Source organism: Rhincodon typus, chromosome 11 (assembly GCF_021869965.1).
Source record: "Rhincodon typus isolate 14 chromosome 11, sRhiTyp1.1, whole genome shotgun sequence".
Classification (NCBI taxonomy): Eukaryota; Metazoa; Chordata; class Chondrichthyes; order Orectolobiformes; family Rhincodontidae; genus Rhincodon; species Rhincodon typus.
The window spans coordinates 17,963,529-17,985,898 of NC_063342.1; the positions used below are offsets into that span (position 1 = coordinate 17,963,529).

The following is a 22,370-nucleotide window of genomic DNA, read 5'->3' on the forward strand; positions in this document are numbered from 1 at the left end:
TGGCGTGGTCAACTGTGTTAAAGGCTGCAGACATATTTGGAAGGACAAGGACGGAAGTTTGCATTGTTACGGTCTCACAGGCTGTCATTTGTGACTGATATGAGCTGCTTAGGAACTGTGGCAGGGGAAAGCTGATTAAAGGAATCCAAAACACAGGGTTCTGGGTAAGATAGGTATGGATTTGCAAGGTGATATTCAAGTACTTTGGAGAGGAAGGGCAGATTGGAGATTGATCAATACTTTGTGAGGATAGTGGGGACTTTTATGAACAAAAAGACGATGATGTCAGATTTAGAGGAGAAAGGGAGAACATCTGAAGAGAGAGAACCATTATAAACATTGGCTCCCTTGGGACCAAGAAGGGAAATCAGTTTAGTAGGAATAGGATCAAGGCAACAGGTGGCTGTCATGGACAAGGTAAGCTTGGAGACAGCTGAGAGGAGATGAGCAACAAACTGGAAGGAATAGGTTAGGGCTAGGGTAAGGGGAAGCTTTAGGGACAATTTGCTTCAGTGCGCTACTAAAACGAGGGATGCAGCTGACATAGCTGCTGGGTAGTCTCAGTCTTAATGACAAGAAATCTATTAACAACTTGCACGTATGATGGGAGGTGAGGGCAGGTCGCGTTATAGACAGTACTCTACTTCCTCACTGCGCTAGACTCTCTACCTGTAAGATTAGACTGGACCCCGAAATTCAACATGTATTTTAATATTATTGTGGTGATATATGATGGTACAATCTTTTGTTTTAACAGAAGATATATTTTGGCAGCAATGAGAGTCTCTGTGCTTGATGGTACATGTTGAGTTTTTAAATGGGTGGGTTTATTGCCTTGTAATGATTGCACAGTTATTATTCTGTAATAACATAAAGGTGGTAGAGTAGTGGTAATGACACCGGACCAGTAATCTGGAGGCCCAGCAATGCTGCAGGAACATTGGTTCAAAACCCATCATGTGCAGCCTGTGGAATTTGAATTCAATTAATAATTCTGGAATATAAATCTAGTCCCATGAACTTGATTGAAACAAATTGTAAAACCATCTGTTTAACTAATGTTCTTTAGGGAAGGAAGTCTGCCATCATTACCTGGTCTGATCTACATGTAACTCCAAACCCACAGCAGTCTGTTTGATTCCTAACTGCCCCTTTGAAATGACCCAACAAACTTCTCAGTATAAGGGCAGTTAGGGTTGGGCAACAAATGTTGGCCTTGACATCCTTAAAGGAAAACTGCAGGTAACCAATTAAGCAGTGGTTTTGGATTTTGTTTTGAAGTGAGTGAGTATTTGTTAGGAAAATGTAATTGTGATTTTGTTAATTGCTAAATTTGCCAAATTTAACCATAATTCAAAACGATTTTTGCTTAAATTTACATTTTTGGGTATAGTCCTGGTTTTAGTGAGCTTCCAATGTCTATTGACTGTTTCAGTTGAGTGCATTTCTCATAATTCACAGGTTGATGCTTTCATTTCCAGAGGAAGTAGGGTTAATTGCCGTTGCAATTCGACAAACACAAGGCAAAGGTCGGTAGTTTTCCATCCTTCCTTCCTAATCTTCAAAAAGGTAAACATCAGTGTAGTTTAACCTAGATATTTCTATTTAGATCAGGATAAAAGTGTTCAAAATTATGAAGGATTAATTAAGTAGAAACTGTTTACACTGGGGAAAATGTCGATAACTAGGGGACACATTTTAAAGTAACTGGCAAATGGAATCATTGGGAAGTGAGAATATCTTTGAATGATGCAAGTTCTGTGCTCTGGAATGCACTACCTGAAATAATGGCAAAGCTGATTCAGTAATTACTTTCAAAAATGAGTTGAATATATACTTGAAAAGAGAATGTTTGAAGGGCACTAGAAAAAAAGGTAATAGAATGGGAATAATTGGATAGCTCTTTCAAAGTGCCAATTCAAGCATAATGGGCTGAATGAATTTCCTCTGTGCTGCATGATTGTAATAATGAGATAGTCATAGTCATAGTTTCCAATGTTTGGGAACACATTTGAAACCTTTGAGTTCTGCATCTGACACTTGCTGTCCCAAACATGAGTACACACATTATTATGGAAACTAAATTGGATATAATGATATAGCATACTTTTTACCTATTATTGTACTGTTTCCCTATTCAGTTCATGTGCTTTTCTATTTTGTAAGTTTCAATGAGATCACCTCATTATTTGAAACTCTGGAGAATACTGACCCACTTTGCCCAGTGTCTCTTCATAGACAGTCTGCCATCTTGGAACGCGTCTGGTCAATCTGCATTGCACTCCCTCCATGACAATAATATCTTTGCTAAGATAAGGACACCAGAACAACACATTGTGTTCCAGGTGCAGTCTTACCACGTCTCCCATACTGAAATCCTCTTGCAGTAAAGGCTAACATTCCATTAGCCTTCCTAACAGTTTGCTGCACCCGCATAGCGGGTAGGCGATGACCTAGTGGTATTATCGTTAGACTGTTAATCCAGAAACCCAGCTAATGTTTTGGGGACCCAGGTTCAAATCCCACCACGGCAGATGGTGGAATTTGAATTCAATAATAAAAAAAAATGCTGGAAAATTAGGAATCTACTGATCACCATGAAATCATTACCGATTATCGGGGAAAACCCATCTAGTTCACTAATGTCCTTCAGGGAAGGAAATCTGCCACCTTCATCTGGTCTGGCCTATATGTGACTCCAGACCTACAGCAATGTGGTTGACTCTCAGTTGCCCTCTGAAATAGCCCAGCAAGTTGTTCAGTTTTACCAATTGCTACAAAGTCTCAAAGAAGTGAAACTGGATGGATCACCTGGCATCGAGCTAGGCACTGGAAAAGACAATAGCGGAAACAGCCCTGTCGACCGTGTAAAATCCTCCTCACTAACATCTGGGGGCTAGTGCCAAAATTGGGAGAGCTGTCTCACAGACTAGTTAAGCAAGAGCCTGACATAGTCATACTCACAGAATCATACCTTGCAGACAATGTCCCAGACACTACCATCACCATTCCTGGATATGTCCTGTCTCACCAGCAGGACAGACCCAGCAGAGGTGGTGGCGCAGTGGTATACAGTCAGGAGGGTGTTGCTCTGGGAGCCCTCAACATCGACTCCTGGGCAAGGAAACCTCCTGCTGATTACCACGTCCCGTCCTCCCTCAGCTGATGAATTGGTACTCCTCCATGTTGAACAACACTTGGAGGAAGCACTGAGGATGGCAAGGACAAAAAATGTACTCTGGTATGGGGGATTTCAATGTCCAATGCGACAATGGCTTAGCAGCAGTACTACTGGTTGGGCTGATTGGGTCCTAAAGGACATAGCTGCTAGACTGAGTCTGCAGCAGGTGGTGAGGGAATGAACAAGAAGAAAAAACATACTTGACCTCATCCTTACTAATCTGCCTGCTGCAGTTGCATCTGTCCATGACATTATCGGTAAGAGTGACCATCGCACAGTCCTTGTGGAGATGAAGTCCCTCCTTCACATTGAGAATAACTTCCATCGTGTTGTGGTACAGACTTTGCACAGATCTAGCAACTCAAGACTGGGCATCCGTGAGGTGCTGTGGGCCATCAACAGCAGCAGAATTGTACTGCAGCACAATCTGTAACCTCATGACCCAGAATATCCCCCACTCAACCAATGCCATCAAGCCAGGGGATCTACCGTGGTTCAGTGGAGAGTGTAGGAGGGCATGCCAGGAGCAGCACCAGGTATACCACCAGGTATACCTGAAGGTGAGGTATCAACCTGGTGAAGCCTCCAAACAGGACTAATTGCACACCAAACAGCGAAAGCAGCAAGTGATACACAGAGCTAAGCGATCCTACAACCAACGGATCAGATCTAACCTCTGCAGTCCTGCCACATTCCAGCCATGAACGATGGTGGACAATTAAAAACTCAATGGAGGAAGAAGCTGCAGAAATATCCCCATCCTCAGTGATGGAGAAGCCCAGCACACCAGTGCAAAAGATAAGGCTGAAGCATTCGCAGCAATCTTCAGCCAGAAGTGCCGAGAGGATGATCCATCTTGGCCTCCTGCAGTGGTCCCCAGCATTACAGATACCAGTCTTTAGCCAACTCGATTCACTCCACTTTATATCAAGAAACGGTTGGAGACACTGGAAACTACAAAGGCTACGGGCCCTGACAACATTCTGGCAACAGTACTGAAGACTTGTGCTCCAGAACTTGCCACTCCCCTACCCAAGCTGTTCCAGTACAGTTACAACAGCACTATCTACCTGACAATGTGGAAAATTGCCCAAGTATGTCCTGTACACAAAAAGCAGGACAAATCCAACCCGGCCAATTACCACCCCATCAGTCTATTCTCAATCATCAGGAAAGTGATGGAAGGTGCCATCAACAGTGCTATCAAGCAGCACCTGCTCAGCAATAACCTGCTCAGTGACACACAGTTGGGTTCTGCCAGGGCCTCTCAGCTCCTGATCTCATTATAGCCTTGGTTCAAATATGGAGAAAAGAGCTGAATTCCAGAGGTGAGGTGAGAGTGACAGCCCTTGATATTCGGCCAAGCGTGGTATGAAGAAGCCCTCGCAAAACTGGAATCAATGGTTACCAGGGGCAGACTTTCTGGTGGTTGGAGTCATAACTGACATATAGGAAGATGGTTGTGGGAGGTCAATCATCTCAGCTCCAGGACATCTGTGCAGGAGTTCCTCAAGGTAGTGTCCTCGGCCCAACCATCTTCAGCTGCTTCATCAATGACCTTCACTCTGTCATAAGGTCAGAAGTGGGGATGTTCGCCGATGATTGCACAATGTTCAGCACTATTCGTGACTCCTCAGAAACTGAAGCAGTCCATGTTCAAATGAAACAAGATTTGGACAATATCCAGGCTTGGGCTGACAAGTGCAAGTGACATTCATACCACACAAATGCCAGGCTATGACCATCACCAATAAGAGACAATCTAACCACCGTCCCTTGACATTCAATGGTGTTACCATCACTGAATCTCCCACTATCAACATCCTGGGGGTTATCATTGACCAGAAACTCGATTGGAATCACCACTTAAATACAGTGGCTACAAGAGCAGGTCAGAAGCTAAGAATACTGCGGAGAGTAACTCACCTCCTGACTCTTTAAAGCCTGTCCACCATCTACAAGGCACAGGTCAGAAGTGTGATGGAATACTCCCCACTTGCCTGGATGAGTGCAACCCCAACAACACTCAAGAAGCTTGACACCATCCAGGAAAAAGCAGCCCGCTTGATTGGCACTACATCCACAACCATTCACTCCCTCCACCAGTGACACTCAGTAGCAGCAGTGTGTACCATCTACAAGAAGCACTGAAAAAATTCACCAAAGACAGCACCTTCCAAACCCACAACCACTTCCATCTAGAAGGACAAGGGCAGCAGGCATATGGGAACACCACCATCTCCAACTTGCCCTCCAAGCCACTCACCATCCTGACTTGGAAATATATTGCTGTTCCTTCACTGTCGTTGGGTCAAAATCCTGGAATTCCCTCCCTCCTACCATTGTGGGTCAATCTACAGCTCGTGGACTGCAGCGGTTCAAGAAGGCAGCTCGGCATCACCTTTTCAAGGGCACCTAGGGATGGACAAGAAATGCTGGCCCGCCAATGATGCCTACATCCCACAAATGAATAGATGTTAGCCTTCAATGGCTTATCAATGAAATACCTGGGTCTCTTTTGCATATTTACACTTGCCAATCTCTTACCATTTAAGACATAATCCGTGCACCTGTTTCTCCTACCAAAGTGGATAATTTTTACATTTTTCCACAATATATTCACCTGTCCATTACATGCCTGTCCAAATCCTCTAGAAACCCCTTTACATCTTCCTCACATCACATATTTCTATTCAATTTTGAATCATCGGCAAATTTGGAAATATTATTTTTGGCTCTCAACCCCAGCTCATTGATGTATGTTGTGATCAGCCAGGGCCCAAATACTGATCCTTGTGGACACCCCTAGTCACTGCCTGCCACCGTGAGAATAATCCTTTTATTCCTACAGCTTGTTTTCTGTCTGGTGGCCAATCATTAATCCATACCAGGGCATTACCTTCTATGCATGTGCTTTAATTTTTGTAACCAGCTTCATGTGGGGGTAATTTATCCAGAGCTTTCTGAAGATCTGACTGTGCCGTGTCTGTCAACTCTCCTTTGTCAATTTTGTTAGTAACATCTTCAAAAAATTCCAAGTTTGTCAAATATGATTTCCCATTCATATATCCATACAAATAATACTAAATCAGATCATTATCATCGAAGTGTTTATTTACTCCATCCTTTGTAATAGATTTGAGCATTTTCCCTACTGCTGAGGTCAGGCTTTCTGGTCTGTAGTTCCCTGTTTTCTCTCTTGCTCCTTTGTTAAACAGTCGAGTGACATTTACTACCTTCCGAAAGATTTAGGAATGATTCCTATGGATTGAATTTTGGAAGTTGGTTCACCAGTACATCAACTGTCTCCTTCAATATTCTGGGGTGTACATTATCGGGTCCTAGGGAGCATAGGAACAGGAGTAGGCCCTTCAGCCCCACCATTCAATATGATGTTGGTTGATAGAACAGTTCAATATCTTTTACCCACCCCATCCCCATAATCTATATGCCATTGATATTCAAAAATCTTGAAGTGAGAGGGGGATAATTTAAAAGGGACCTGAGGGGCAGCTTTTTCACACAGAGGGTGGTGCGTGTATGGAATGAGCTGCCAGAGGATGTGGTCGAGGCGGGTACCAAAGCAACATTTAATAAACTGTTTGGACAGTACTTGAATAGGAAAGGTTTGGAGGAAATGGGACTAGTTCAGTTTAAGAAACCTGGTCAGTGTAGACAAGTTGGTTCGAAGGGTCTGTTTCTGCACTGTCAGAGTGTATGACTCTACCGCAGGATGTACACTCCATTTGGCCCTTCTGATCTCCCATCCTGTACTGCTAAAAACTGTTTGTTACACTTGAATAAGTATGTACTTACTGTGAAAACGTAACAAACCATTTCTCAGAAAAAGGTAAAAAAATTCTAGAGACTTAAATAAAAACCGAAAACTGCGGATGCTGTAAATCAGGAACAAAAACAAAGTTGCTGGAAAAGCTTAGTAAGTCTGGCAGCATCTGTGAAGGAAAAAAACAGAGTTAACGTTTTGGGTCCGGTGACCCTTCCTCAGAACTGATGGTGGCTGGGAAAACTTTAACGCACCACCCTGCTCCCTGGCCAACATCTCTGTCTCTGGCTTGCTGCAGTGTTCCAGCGAAGCCCAATGCAAGCTGGAGGAACAACACCTCATTTTCCAACTGGGGACCCTACAGCTCTCTGGACTCAATATTGAGTTCAATAATTTTTGGGCCTAAATTCTCCAATGTCCCAGCCCCCTACCCAACACACCAGGCCTTGTTACCACATAGCCTACCATTATACACCCCGTGTTGTTAGTCACTAACAGCTCCCATAAACAACTGTTCACCCTCCCAGCCTGGTCGTTAGCAACTCCTTTGTCTGTCCAACTGTCTTTCTCTCTCTTTGGGCTCTATCCTATCGTTTTCTCCCTACCCCACCCACTTCCCTATTTTCTGCATATAAAGTGATGTTTTCCCAGCCACTATCAGTTCTGAGGAAGGGTCACCGGACCCAAAATGTTAACACTGTTTTTTTCCTTCACAGACGTTGCTAGACCTGCTGAGCTTTTCCAGCAACTTTGTTTTTGTTCCAGAGACTTAAACACAAGCTTAATACACAATTTGTACTTTAAAAATGAGAAACACTGACCAAACCTGCACAATAATTAGGTGCTTTTTCTGCACTAATGATATCACACCGCTGTTGCTACAGTTTGTATAGACCTTCGGTTCCACCTTATTTCCTTTCCCTCTCACCTCTCACTCTGAAAACTTTAGTTCTTGAAGTAAGCCTTAATTAAAGCACCTCTTGCCCCCTCTGCCTTGAATTACTGCTTTGACCCAAATTCCCAGTTTCTCAATCTGTCTCAGTCTCAATCTAGTGAAGTCTCCCTCATTCTGACTGTGTAATTTATAATCTTTCATTAATTATTCATTAATTTCATTAATTCATTAATATCTCCAGTAAAATTTTCTTACTAATGCTAATTTCCTTCAACCCCTCATTTAACCCAGCCACCAAGATCTCAAGTTCTGGGAGATTTCTTGTATCTTCCTCAGTGAAAACAAAAATTTGTGCAGAGTACAGCCAACAAAAGACCAATCAAATAATTTACTTAATGGTGTTTGAGGGTTAAAAGTTGTTCAAATATATTAAATCCCATGCTCTTTAAAGGGTTCCACAGAGTTTATTTTATTCAACTGAGAGACCAATCAGACCTTCGATTCAACATCATGATTGCTGCATTGACCATAAGCACTGCCCTAGTACTGCTGTGAAATCTTTGGCGTGGAGCTTGAACCCACAACCTTTCCATTCACAGCAAGACTGTCCTCAGAAAGGCCAAGTGTCTCATACAGGATGCTTATAACTTGAAAAGAGAAAGGCTTAGTCTTGTCATTTCAGAACGGATTGACATTCAGATGTGAAGGACAATTATGAATTGTGTTATTTTTATTATTGTAATTCTTTATACATGGCTTGTCTTTTAAACTAAATTTGATTTATTCATTTTTCATCTGGTTTTGGTTTTAATTTTAGGCCGTGGAGGAAATATATGGCTAAGTCCAATAGGCTGTGCTATGTTTACTCTACACATTAGGATTCCAACCCACTCTAAGCTTGGACACAACATTTCTTTTGTACAGCACTTAATGGCTCTGGCTGCAGTGGAATCTGTGATATCCATGCCAGGATATGAGGTCTGTCGATTATACTTTCTCATAATATTGAGATTTCATGTTTAGCTAGTTCACTCAATGATCTATTATGCTATTGTACTTGAGTCAAAACCAAGTGCTGTGTTGAGGTCAAGTAGGTTAGAAGGAAAGGAAAGAGGAATAGAAAGCACATTCATGGATGCTGGAGGAAGGATGACAGATAATGGTGTTCGATAGTAGAGGGAAAGGAGAGGAAGGAGGTGGCGAAGTAGGGAGAGGAAGTTGAAGGGGAGTGGATGTGAAGGGTGAAAGTTGGGAAAAGGAAACACGAGAAGATAAAGAGCATGAATGGAGGAAGGCAGAACATTTGGGAATAGTGGATGTTGAGGTAAGGAAAAGGAAAGAAGGAGGTGGAGGATTTGGGGAAGATGGAAAGAAGAGTGTAGGAAATTGAAAAGTGGAACATGAGAGAAGCTGGATTATAGGGAGAAGAGCAGTACATGAGGAGCAGGAGGTACAAAAAAGTGAGAAGAGATTGGAAGAGAGAGGGGATAAGTTGGGACTAAGTACAGTATGAGATAAGCAACGAGAGGATGTGTGAGGAAATCCAGTCCTCTATTTCCGTGGTGAGCAAGAGACTAGTGTTCCAGTCTCTGAATACAGGTTTGATATCTAGTGATGTACTTCAAATGGGAGTGTGTTGGCAATTCCCTGTTATATTTAGCCTGTCCTATTGGTAGGTGGTTTTAAATTAGGCTAATGACGTTTTCACATAATAAAGACTTAACTTAAAGAGAAACAGATCTGTTGAATGTGCAAATTGGTATGAATGAGAGAAGATTATTTGTATAAGTACTTGTACTATTGGCAAAGAGGTATTTTTAAATTGGGTTTCACTTCTGCTTCTGTTTGCATAATGGATAGCCATTAATACTTCAAGTTTGTCACACTGGCCTTTCAGAGTTGGAGCAAAAATGTTGTCGACATCATAGATGCAATTCTCGCCAGCTTAATGAAGTTAATATTTGTTGAAGAGTTTCTGAGGTTGAATGGAGAGCATTTGTTACAAGGGAAGGTCTGACCAGCCTTTCTAAAGCGTGTATCAGGTGTCACACCCTGCTAAGAATGTATCTCACTTTGCAAGATGGATTTATGTTCTTAAGCAACCTAAAGATGCAATACTATTAAAATATTATGACTGCTTATTGATTTTAGTATTTAATGATGAATAATCTTCAGACTGAATACTGTGGTATATGTGTTTTGACTATCTTTTTAATCTCCACATTTTGATCACCAGTAGGTGATTTTTCTCATGTTTCCTTTCTCCTGTTCTGAGAGAATTATGTAATTGTGTGTCTGTTCTCTGTTGCTTTTAATATGGATATAAGTTGATTTGTTTCCACTGTGAAATGGTTAACTTGTTGCTATATTTAGAAATGTAGAAGAGCTGGCTACCTGCTTTAACTTCACTGTAAACTACCTGATTATTCTGAATATTCAGCCCATCAGGACTGCACTGGCTCGTTAAATGAGCATCATTATCTAGAGCGAATCTATCGGTTTATCCTATATCCTTGCACATTATTTTTATCCATATTATCATCCAGTGCCCTCTTGAATGCTTCAATTGAATCTGCCTCAACCACATTTCCAGACAGTACCTACCATACCTTAACTCCTCACTTCATCCTTGTTTCTTTTGTACATCACTTTTTAATCAATGTCGTCTTGATTTTGATTCATTTACCAGTGGCAACAGTTTTCCCTATTTACTCTATCCAGCCTGCTCATGGTTTTGAAAACCTCTCTCATATCTCCTCTTCTCTTTAAGGGGAACAATCTCAACTTCTTCAATCTATCCTCATAATTGAAGCACCTCATCCCTGGAACCCTTCTTGTAAACTGCTTCTGCACTCTCTCCAATGTATTCATTTCCTTCCTATAATATAGCACCCAGAACTGTATACAATACTCCAGCTATGATCTAACAGGTGTCTTATACAAGTTCAACATTGCCTCCTTGGCTGTACTTTAAGCCCCTATTTAAAAAGTTGAGGATACTGTATGCTTTACTTACTGCTCTGTCTTCCTGATCTGCCACTTTCAATGATTTGTGCACGTATACACCCAGCTTCCTCTGCTCCTGCATCCAAACATACCCATGAATCTATTTGTGCTCAACTGAGCTAATTTATACCATAGAGTGCACGTGATGTGCCTGTGTGTTCAGGTGCAGTACTATTGTACAATATTACTTCAAAGGAAACCTTAAAGAATCATAGAATCCCTACAGCGTGGAAGCAGGCCATTCGGCCTATCGAGTACACACTGACCTTCGAAGAGCATCCCACCCAGATCCATTCCCCTCCCTATCTCTGTAACACTGCATTTCCCATGTCCAATCCACCTTAAATCTGCACATCTTTGAATTTTGAGAGGAAACTGGAGCCCCCAGAAGAAACCCACACAGACACATGAAGAACGTGCAGACTCCACAGAGATGCTGGTTTTATGTTGTGAATTGAAAACTTATCTGTGACATTTGACTCAATTATGTAAATGATGAATAGCTAGATTGCATTGGTTAGATGCCATCAGCACCAATAGTTTGCACTTTTATTTAACAATTTTGCTTGGCATTCAATCATGATAGAGACCCATGGCAGCCTACTCAAAACCAATTTCTTGACGGTGGTTTGGAAAGGCACTTTCTTCAATAATTAATTCACTTATGGTAATGCAACTTAATTCCATTAAACCAGCCAACAGCACGTTTTGATTTAATACCTATAGAAGTTCTATTTTTTAACAGAAGGTCATGCATTCTTTAACAAAGATTTTGAAATACTTTAGTTCAGGTATTCATCTGACAGTATTGTTGGAATTTGATAGCGTGTCATTTACAGATGATGTGGGTGACCTTTATTTTATTCTGTGTTTTGGCATACATAAACAATTTGTGATTTATATTGGAATGGTAATATGCCAACATTTGTTTTTAGCGATAATTCCTGCTTTTAGTGTAGCATAAAACTTTGAGCTTAAATTACATCTCCATTCTAATATATATTTTCTATAGTCAGTCAGGAAAGAACTTTAGCAAACAAAATATACAACTAAGAAGAAAAAACATGGGATTCAAAGTTGAAGTAAACATTTTGTAATTTAGATATTAATAGCATTTTGCCTGTGGATGAAAATTAATAACTCAGGTTATGGCAAATAAATTGCATGCAGGACAGTAAACTGTACATTAAATACTTTGCCATTAAGTTGCTAAACGTGATCAGATATTCATCTTTATTGTCCTCTATGGAAGCAGTTGCAGCTGTGTTCTGGATAAATTGATGGAGATGGGGAAAAGAAGGAAACTTATATCTTAGGTAGAATGGTTAAATTGAGTATGGACTGGGGTCCTGGAACATTTGACACTGCTCAACTTTCTTTAATCTGCAATGAGAAGCCTATTTTTTTAAAAAATATTATTTTCCCTTTTGTTGTGTATGTGTGATACATTCACACACACTTATGAAGTACTTAGGAAAAACTGTGACTGCACTGAAACAACAAAAAATCTCAATAAAACAAAGGAGCCATTTAATTTTTATTGAATCCTAGGATTTGGTATTCAGATGAACCCAGTGGTTGAACATTTCACTAGTGCCCTGAAATTAATTTATTGATGTGATGTAATAGAAGTGACTAATTAGGAATTTCTTGAATTACTTTCACGCTTCCATTTTGGATAATGCATTTATTTTATTATGCTAATAAGGGAGTAATGAATGTCATGTAATATGCACTTGCTTTTTTGTATAGGATATTGATCTGAGGCTTAAATGGCCAAATGATATTTACTACAGTAATCTCATGAAATTAGGTGGAGTCCTGGTTAATTCTACTTTGATGGGAGCAACCTTTCATGTACTTGTTGGTATGTACTGAAAGCTATTTATTATATCTTTTAGAGATTTATTTCCAATCAAGTTTAATGTTTGCATGCTTCCAAGTAAAAACAAATGTCATTATTAAGCTTTTATCATAAAAATATTAAGCTTTTTTGTACGGTGATTCAAATATTTCTGGTTTGTAATGAATTTGTATCACTAACCTGGTAATTCAGATGTGGTATGTTACATCAGGACAAAAAGTGTGCACGGGATTTTATTTGGAGGCATTCAGAAAACAACAATAGAATCACTGTAAGTTGCATGATTTCTTGGATATTAGAACTGATCCCCTCCTATTCTTGTTCATCATCAGACATCAGACCTTAACAATTATTCTGTTTCTAATTGTGCATGTATGGCAATTAAAAAAAAAGGTGTATCATCCGTGATATGATTAATCTCTTCCCAGCAAATAATATAGTCAACTATTGTTGTCAGTTTGATTTTTAGTCCCATTAGGTAGGTCTTGTGAATTCTGTGTTGTGCAAGTACATCTGTTAGTTTTGATTTAAAGGAGTATTTTCTCCTTTTTTCTGGAGACAGTGTTCTCTGTAACAAAAATACTGATGAACTGCAGATGCTGGAAATCTGGAATAAAATTGCTGAAGAAACTCAGCAGGTCTGGCAACATTTGTGGAAAGAAAGCAGAGTTAACATTTGACCCCTTCTTTAAAGGGTCACTGGACCCAAAACATTAACACTGCTTTCTATGCACAGATGCTGCCAGATCTGCTGAGTTTCTCTAGCAATTTCTGTGGTTGCATCTGTTATTGTTATGCCTGATCCATTTTATCTTTTGCAAAACAAACAAGAATTACACTGCAAAATCATGACAGATGTCATGTGTTTTGAATCTGTTCCATGTAAAGGAATGTTACTTTGTGATCAGGCTCTGTGGCTTCTTGTCATAGATGTATTCAAATCATAGAATCCCCACCATGTGGAAAGAGGCCATTCGAGTCATCAGATCTGTACCAACCCTCTGAAGAATATCTCACCCAGACCCAGCCCCCTAGCCTGACCCTGTAAATCCACATTTACCATGGCTAATCCACCTACCTTGCACATCCCTGGACACTACAGGGTAATTTAGCATCACCAATCTATCTAACCTGCACATCTTTGGACTCTGTAAGGAAACTAGAGCACCTGGCTGAAACCTACGCACACATGGGGAGAAAGTGCAAACTCCACACAGACAGTCACTCAAGGCTGGAATTGAATCCAGGTCCCTGGCACTGTGAGGCAGCAATGCTAAGCACGGAGCCACTATGCCACCCTTTCCCTGAACTAAAGCATTAAGTGCTATAACAGTCAGTAGGGGAATCCTGGGAAGCAGGTTCTTATTTTAGGTCATGTTTTAAGTATGTGTTACATAGGAGAAAATGCTTTATTTCCTTAGTTCCTAAAACTTGTGATCCATTTCCATAAACGTCCTCCCATGCCAACCAACTCATCACATACATTTAAAGTTTTCGAGAAAATTTGTAGCTCGGGATGAGATTGTAGACTTGCACGCCGAGCTGGTGTGTTTGGTTTCAAATGTTTCATCACCCTGCTTGGTAACATTGTCAATGCGCCACCGGTGAAGCGTTGGTGCTCTGTCCCGCTTGTTATTTATATGCGTCAGTTTGTTGGGGTGTTTTTAGTACCACTTCCGGTTCTGTTTCTCAGTGGTTTGCACACAGGGTGTAATTCAATGTGTTTGTTGACTGAGTTCTGGTTAGAATACCAGGCCTCCAGGAATTCCCTGGTGTGTCTCTGTTTGGCTTGTGCAATTATGGATATGTTGACCCAGTCGAATTCATGTCCCTTGTTGTCAGTGTGTAGTGAGACAAGTGAGAATTGGTCATGTCCCTTGGTGGATAATGATGTTTGTGTACCAGTATTGTCAATTTTCTTCCAGTTTGGCCTATGTAGTGTTTCTCACAGTCCTTGCATGGTATTTTGTATGTTACACCGTTTTGCTGGTTTTGGGTATGGGATCCTTCACGTTCGTCAGTAGCTGTTGCAGGGTGGTTGTGAGTAGCCTTGTGGTCATCTCTGAAAGTCCTTGATGTCCGGTAGAGTCATTAGCGAGTCTGGTCGTGTTGTGTCTTCCTGTCGTGGTCTGTCTCAGAGGTAATGACGGATTGTGTTTTTCGGGTATCCATTCCTTTTGAAGACTCTGTGTAGGTGCTCCTGTTCTGCTTTGCAGCAAGCCAGAACTATACAATGTGTTGTGACTCTTTTAAATAGTGTCCTGATGCAGCTCCATTTGTGGCCATAGGGCTGACTGCAGAAGCAGTGATGCATAGTTTAGAACGGACAGCGCTACCCACTATACAACCCAAAGTCTGATATGTAGATGACACCTTCGTGATTATCAAACGCACAAAATTAGAAGAAACCCACCGACACATAAACAACATCCTCACCGGGATAAAATTCACAAAAGAAGAGAATAACAATCGACTACCCTTCCTGGACGTAATGGTAGAACGCAAAAACAACGGGGAACTACAGACTAGCGTTTATAGAAAGACCGCACGTACGGTACCTGGTCCGTATTACACTAGCAACCACCCCAAAGTCCACAAATGGAGCTGCATCAGGACACTACTTAAAAGAGCCATAACACATTGCAGCAATCCGGAACTATGCAAAGCAGAATAGGAACACCAATATGGAGTCTTCAAAAGGAATGGATACCCGAAAAGCACAATCTGCCATTTCCTCCGAGACAGACCACAACAGGAAGACATAACACGACCAGACTCACTAATCACCCTACCTTACATCAAGGACTTTCAGAGATGCCAACAAGATTACTCGGACCCCTAGTTATCAGAGTAGCTCACAAACTAACAACCACCCTATGACAGCTACTGATGAACATAAAGAATCCCACAACTAAAACCAGCAAAGCTGGTGTAATATACAAAATACCGTGCAAAGACTATGAAGACACTACATAGGCCAAACCAGAAGAAAACTGACAATACGGATACATGAAGACCAAACTAGCCACCAAGAGACACGACCAATTCTCCCTTGTCTCACTACACATGGACGACAAGGGACACGAATTCGACTGGGACAATACATCCATAATTGCACAAGCCAAACAGAGACACGCCAGGCAATTCCTGGAGACCTGGTATTCTAACCGGAACTCGGTCGGCAAACACATTGAATTACACCCTGTGTGCAAACCACTGAGAAACAGAATGGAAAGTGGTACCAAACACCTCAACAAACTGAGGCATATAAATAACAAGCGGGACAGAACACTGATGCTTCACCAGAGGTGCACTGACGATGTTGCCCAGCATGGTGATGAAAACATTTGCAATCAAACCCACCGGCTCGGCGAGTATGCCTACAACCTCGATACATACATGCACACATACCCTCTAATTTGAACGGTTCTACATATGATATTCTTCCACTATCTCTGAATCGTACAATTCTGATCAAGACCATTGTAGAAAAAGGGAAGAGTCATGCTAATAATATCTTATTAACCAAGTGATGGACTATAGTTTCAGTTTGTCCTTAAATCATTATGTTCACTTTGGCTTTTTCTGAAGGTGCTACCATTGAAAGGAGACCATAATAGTCAAACAAAACTCCTTTACCTAATAGTTGAATCACTTACACAAGCCAGAAGACAAAGGAGCAGAAGTAGGCCATTCAGCCCATCATATTCTGCCATTCAACAAGATCACAACTAATTTGATAGTCCTAAACTCAACTTTTCTGCCTTTTCACTGTAATCCTTGATTCTGGCCTGATTAAAAATGTCAGTCTCAGCCTTGAATATACTTAACCACCTAGCCTCAACATCACCTGTTCAGTAAAGAATTCCACAGATTCACAGTCCTCTTGAGAGAAGAAATTCCACCTCATCTCTTTTAAATGTGCAATCCCGTATTCTGAAAGTATGGCCTCTTGTCCTAGACCAAGGGGAAGTAACCTTTATCTATCCTATCAAGTCCCCTAAGAATCTTGTATGTTTCAATCTTGTATGGGCTCAAGCTACTGAACCTCTCCTTGTAAGGTAGTCCCTCTATACCAGGCATCAGCCTAGTGAATGATCTCTGGGCTACCTTCAATACCAGTATATCTCCACTTAGATAAGAGGCCCAAAAACTGTTCAGTCTTTCAGCTGTGGTGTGATTAGTGCCTTGTACAGGTTTAGCAAAACCTCCCTACTTTAATATTTCATTCCATTTGAAGTAAACGCCAAGATTCCAATTGCCTTCCCTGTTACAAACAGAATTTGAATATTAGCCTTTTGTGAATCATGGACGAGGATGCCCAAATTCCTCCATTCTGTCCTTTGTTTAAACAGAATTTAGCTCCTCTATTCAACCTGCCAAAGTGCATAGTCTTACATTTCTCCACATTATATTCCATTTGCCAAGTTTTTGCCCATTTGCTTAACCTGTCTGTATTCCCTGTAGACTTTTTGTCATCCTCACCACTTGCCTTCTCACCTATTTTGTGTCATCTGCAAACTTAACAGTTGCATCTTCATTTTCCTCATCAAAGTCATTAATGTATATTATAGAAGATTTGGGTCACAACACTGATCCCAGTGGCACTAGCTACAGATTGCCATCCTGAAAATGCCCTCCATCCCAAATCCCTGCCTTCTATTAGTTAACCAATGTCTACCCATGCTGAGTATACTACCTCCAACACCATAGGCTCTTAACTTATAAAGTAGTCAGATGCATGGTGCCTTATCAAATGCTTTCTGAAAATCTAAATGCATTACATCCACTGCTTCCCTTTAATCTATCCTGCTTGTTACGTCTTCAAAAACAATGTCAGGCATAATTTCCCCTTCATGAAGCCATGCTGACTGTACTTGCTCATAGTATGTATTTGTAAATGCTGTGCTATTATATCCTCTCTAATAGACTGTAACATTTTACCAATAACAGACATTAAACTAACTGGTCTATAGACACTTGGATTTTGTCTCCATCTCTTTTTTAAAAAAAAACAGGGTGACATTGGCATTTTTCTATTCTCCTGGGATGCTTCTAGAATCTAATGTTTTTTGGAAGATTGCTACCAGGGCATCCACTTTCTATGTAGCTAGTTCCTTTAGTAAACCAGAGTATCTGAAGCTGAGGGAATGAATCTTGAAACTAATGACCAGTTGAAATGGAATTAATAGATCCAGTAAAACCACCACGCAAATTGAAGCAATTTAGAATCTTGTACTTAGAAGGGTTTTTTTTGATGGTCTAATTACTTTTTTACTCCACCACCTCCTCAGAGTACTTGGCCCTAACTGTTTTTCGAACTCATTGATCTGCAAAATATTTCTTATCCGGAATTTTCTCCTGCAAAATTTATCTCCTGTTACTGATGTGTTTTCATTTTTTCTGTGTAGTGAGATAAATTCCATGAAGTGCAGAGGGTCATAGAGATATACAGCTCTGAAACAGACCTTTTGGTCCAATTCATCCATGCTGACCAGATATCCTAAACTGCTGTAGTCCCATTTGCCAGCATTTGGCCCATATCCCTCTAAACCCTTCCTATTCATTTACCCATCCAGATGCCTTTTAGATGTTGTAATTGTACCTGCCTCCACCACTTGTTCTGGCAACTCATTCCATACAAGCACCGCCCTCGGCATGAAAAAATTGCCCCTTAAGGTCCCTTTTAAATCTTTCCCTTCTCACCTTAAACCTATGGCCTCTAGTTTCGGACTCCCCCACCCCGGGGAAAATACCTTATCTATTTACCCTGTCCATGCCCCTCATGATTTGAAAAATCTCTATGAGGTCACCCCGAGTGTCCGACACTCCAGTGAAAATAGCTCCAGTCTACTAAGCCTCTGCCTATAGATCAAACCCTTCAACCTTAGCAACATCCTTGTAAATCTCTTCTGAATCCTTTCAAGTTTCACAACATTGTTCCTATAGCCGGGAGACCAGAATTGCATGCAGTATTCCAATGTTGGCCTAACCAATGTCCTGTACAGCTGCTACATGACCTCCCAACTTCTACACTCAATGCACTGACCAATGCAAGCATACCAAACGGCTTCTTCACTATCCTATCTACCTGCGACTCTACTTTCAAGGAATTATTAACCGACACTCCAAGGTGTATTTGTTCAACAACACTCCCCAGGACCTTACCATTAAGTGTTTAAGTCCTGCCCTGATTTGCCTTTCCAAAATGGAGCACCTCATATTTATCTAAATTAAACTCTATCTGCCACTCCTCAGCCCATTGGCCCATCTGATCAAGATCCCATTGTACTCTAAGGTAACCTTTTTAGCTGTCCACTAAATCTCCAATTTTGGTGTCATCTGCAAACTTACTAACCACACCTCCTGTGTTCACATTCAAATAATTTATATAAATCACAAAAAGCAGTGGAGTCCGCACCGATCCTTGTGACACACCACTGTTCACAGGTCTCCAATCTGAAAAACAACCCTCCACCACCACCCTCTGTCATCTATCTTCAAGCCAAGGGCAGGCAATGGCCTAGTGGTTTTATCCACTGTTAACCCAGAGACCCAGACAACACTCTGGGGATCTGGGTTCAAATCCTACCATGACAGAATTTGAATTCAATAAAATATCTGGAATTAAGAATCTAATGATGACGAAGAACCCATTGTCAATTGTCAGAAAAACCCATCTTGGCTCATTAATGAAGTAAACTGCCACCCTTAGCTAGTCTGGCCTACATGTGACTCCAGACCTACAGTAAGGTGGTTGACCCTGAACTTCCCTCTGGGTAATTAGGGATGGGCAATAAATGCTGCCTAGCCAGCGACGCCCTCATCCTGTTAATGAATAAAGAGTTCTGTATCTAAATAGCTAGTTCTCCCTCTATTCTGTATGATTACCTTGCCAATCAGTCTACCATGAAGAACCTTATCAAACACCTTGCTGAAGTCCACAAAAGATCACATTCACCGCTCTGCCCTCATCAATCCACTTTGTTACTTATTCAAAAAACTCAATTAAGTTAGTGAGACATGATTTCCCACGCACAAAGCCATGTTGACTATCCCTAATCTGTCCTTGTCTTTCCAAATACATGTAAATTCTCTCCCTGAGGATTCCCTCCAATAACTTGCCCACCACTGATGTTAGGCTCACTGGTCTATAGTTCCCTAGCTTATCCTTACCACCTTTCTTGAATAGTGGCACCACATTAGCCAACCTCCAGTCTTCTGGCACCTCACCAGTGGCTATTGATGATACAGATATCTTGGCAAGACGCTCAGTAATCACTCCCCTAGCTTCCCACAGAGTTCTCGGGTACATCTGATAGGTCCCATGGATTTATCCACCTGCATGTTTGTTAACTGTAGGTATCCATGTCACATTTTAAGCTGCTTTGTCTCAATTTGGCTTCAGCTTCACTCACCATAGCTTACATAAATTTGGAATAATTAGAACTAAAGTTAGAATAATATTAATTTAATTTTGTTTAAATGTTATATTTTGCTGAACAAGTAACTTGACTGCACATTACCAAATTTGATAAGTGGGCCTTCGAAATAAAAAGCACATCTTTGACATGCAACAGTTTTTTCATTAGGTCTCAGCCATGATGGTCTCATATGAATGACTGACACTAGAACAGCCCTTTATTTCATTATGTAAGCTTCTTGTTCACAGAGCTGTTGAATAGCTTTTGGATCAGAGAGATCCATGTGAAACCTTTTGCTGCTTTCACAACTGCTAAAGATTCATAGCCATCACTATGGAATATAAAACAAGAGCTGAAGACCTTAAATAAATCATTCAAATGCTGTGCTCATTAAAGGAGAGGTAGTAATGTAACTTTCAGTATTTACAATTGAAAAAGATCAGCTAAGCAGAACACACACACTTCAGTGTCTAATAAGATGTACATCACTTGTGCTGCTAGTCAGCTCCAATCCAATTGCCTATTTTCTTCAAGACAGATGGAAATAACAGAAATGCTGAAGTTGTTTTGCTACAAAATGATGCATTTAGTAAGCGTAAATCTGGTTGACCAAATTCATGCAATAGACACAGGTTTTGAAAGTGTCATTTTTTTTTAAAAAACTATGAATGCCTGAAATCATTACTGACACACAACTTGTAGTTGGGCTTAGTTTTACTTAATCAAAGGCTTTTATTCTCACGGAATTTGCAGTAGAAGCAAGAAAACCAATGACTTAAACAAAATGAGCATTTTCTTCAAACCTTTCAGTTGTCACTGGATGATCTGTGTGTTTTACAAACTGATAACAAAAGCAAAATATGAATATTAGATATCTGAAATAAAAACAGATAACTCTTAAAAATAATCGGCAGGTCTGGCAGCTGTGGCAGGAGAGAAGGTTTTAACATTTCAGGTTATTGACCATTCATCAGTATTCAATGACCTGAAATATTTAACTCCATTTTCCTCTCTGTTGATGTTGCCAGACCTGCTGAGTATTTCCAGTATATTGTGTTTTTGTTACCTAAGCTGATGCTGACTAGTTAGAATTGCTATAAATAAAGTATCAGTCATATAGGTTAATTTGATACAGATTATTGCTATTTTACTTGTGACCTTACAATTCTCTTCTATTTAACTAATTAATTGATTGAATTATCACTGTCATATGCATCTTAAACCTCTCAGCTAGCCAAAATTGCCCTTGAGTGATGTTTATCCTGTTGAGGATCTAGTACGTTGTGCATGTTTATCACTTGCATTCATACAAAGTAAGACAGATTGTGGTCCTTTTCTTCAAAAGGCTGTGGATTCAACGTAAGCAACAGCAACCCCACGATTTGCATCAATGATATCATCCAGCAACATAACAAAGAAAGTGGAACAGTTTTGCAGACACTTCGAATAGACCTACTGATAGCTAGGACCGTCACTATCTTTGAAAATCTGATGAACATTTTCCAGGACAAAGGGCCAAATGGAGTTTTACCACTCTATTATAAACGATGGCTACACAGGTATGTAGAAACAAATTATGGTAGAAAATGTATATACTCTTGCTGTATAGAATTGATCCAGTTACCCAAATCATACTTGCAATTGGGAAAAATTAGAGGTGTTTGAAATAACTTCACAGAGGCTGGTTTCCCATTATCTAATCACCTTTATTTACACATGCAGAGTCCTTGACACTGATCCGGCTCCCTCAGAGCCAGCTCTGAGAGTGAACAGCATGTCTGACATCATGTTGTCTGTCAGTCAGGGCTCCCTGATTGGACCAGATTAATAGCCCCAATCAAGGAGTTCTATGAGGTTCACCTGGCTGACCTCATTACAATCACAACCTCCCTCCCAGTCCGAGTCCATGGATATAGGGTGGTTCTTTTATCGTAGCTCCTCCTGGGACATTTTAGCACCGGATCGGCTTCCTCCAAATCTGCCTCTGATATGGGCAGTGTGTATGCACATTAGCTCACCTCTTGCGCCCAGATGGTCTCAGAAGAAATTCATAAACTTCTTCAAATGGCAAAGTTGTCGAGGCAGCGACATCCACTATGTCCATCTCAGATTCTGAGATATCTTCGATGCTTGATGGACAGGGAGAACCCATGGGTTCCAGAACAGATGAGCCGGACATGTTTTGCTGCCATACCATTTGCAAGTTTGCAGCTTTC

General features: G+C 40.8%; 1 protein-coding gene across 1 annotated transcript in view; it reads left to right on the forward strand.

Moving 5' to 3' along the window:
• hlcs (holocarboxylase synthetase (biotin-(proprionyl-CoA-carboxylase (ATP-hydrolysing)) ligase)) overlaps positions 1-22,370 on the forward strand; it is a 141,014-nt gene that overhangs the window by 114,129 nt on the left and 4,515 nt on the right. The window contains exons 7-10 of the mRNA XM_048603041.1: positions 1,462-1,529; positions 8,678-8,838; positions 12,619-12,733; positions 21,500-21,713. Coding sequence (XP_048458998.1) covers positions 1,462-1,529; positions 8,678-8,838; positions 12,619-12,733; positions 21,500-21,713 — 558 coding nt within the window. The remainder of the gene's footprint in view (positions 1-1,461; positions 1,530-8,677; positions 8,839-12,618; positions 12,734-21,499; positions 21,714-22,370) is intronic.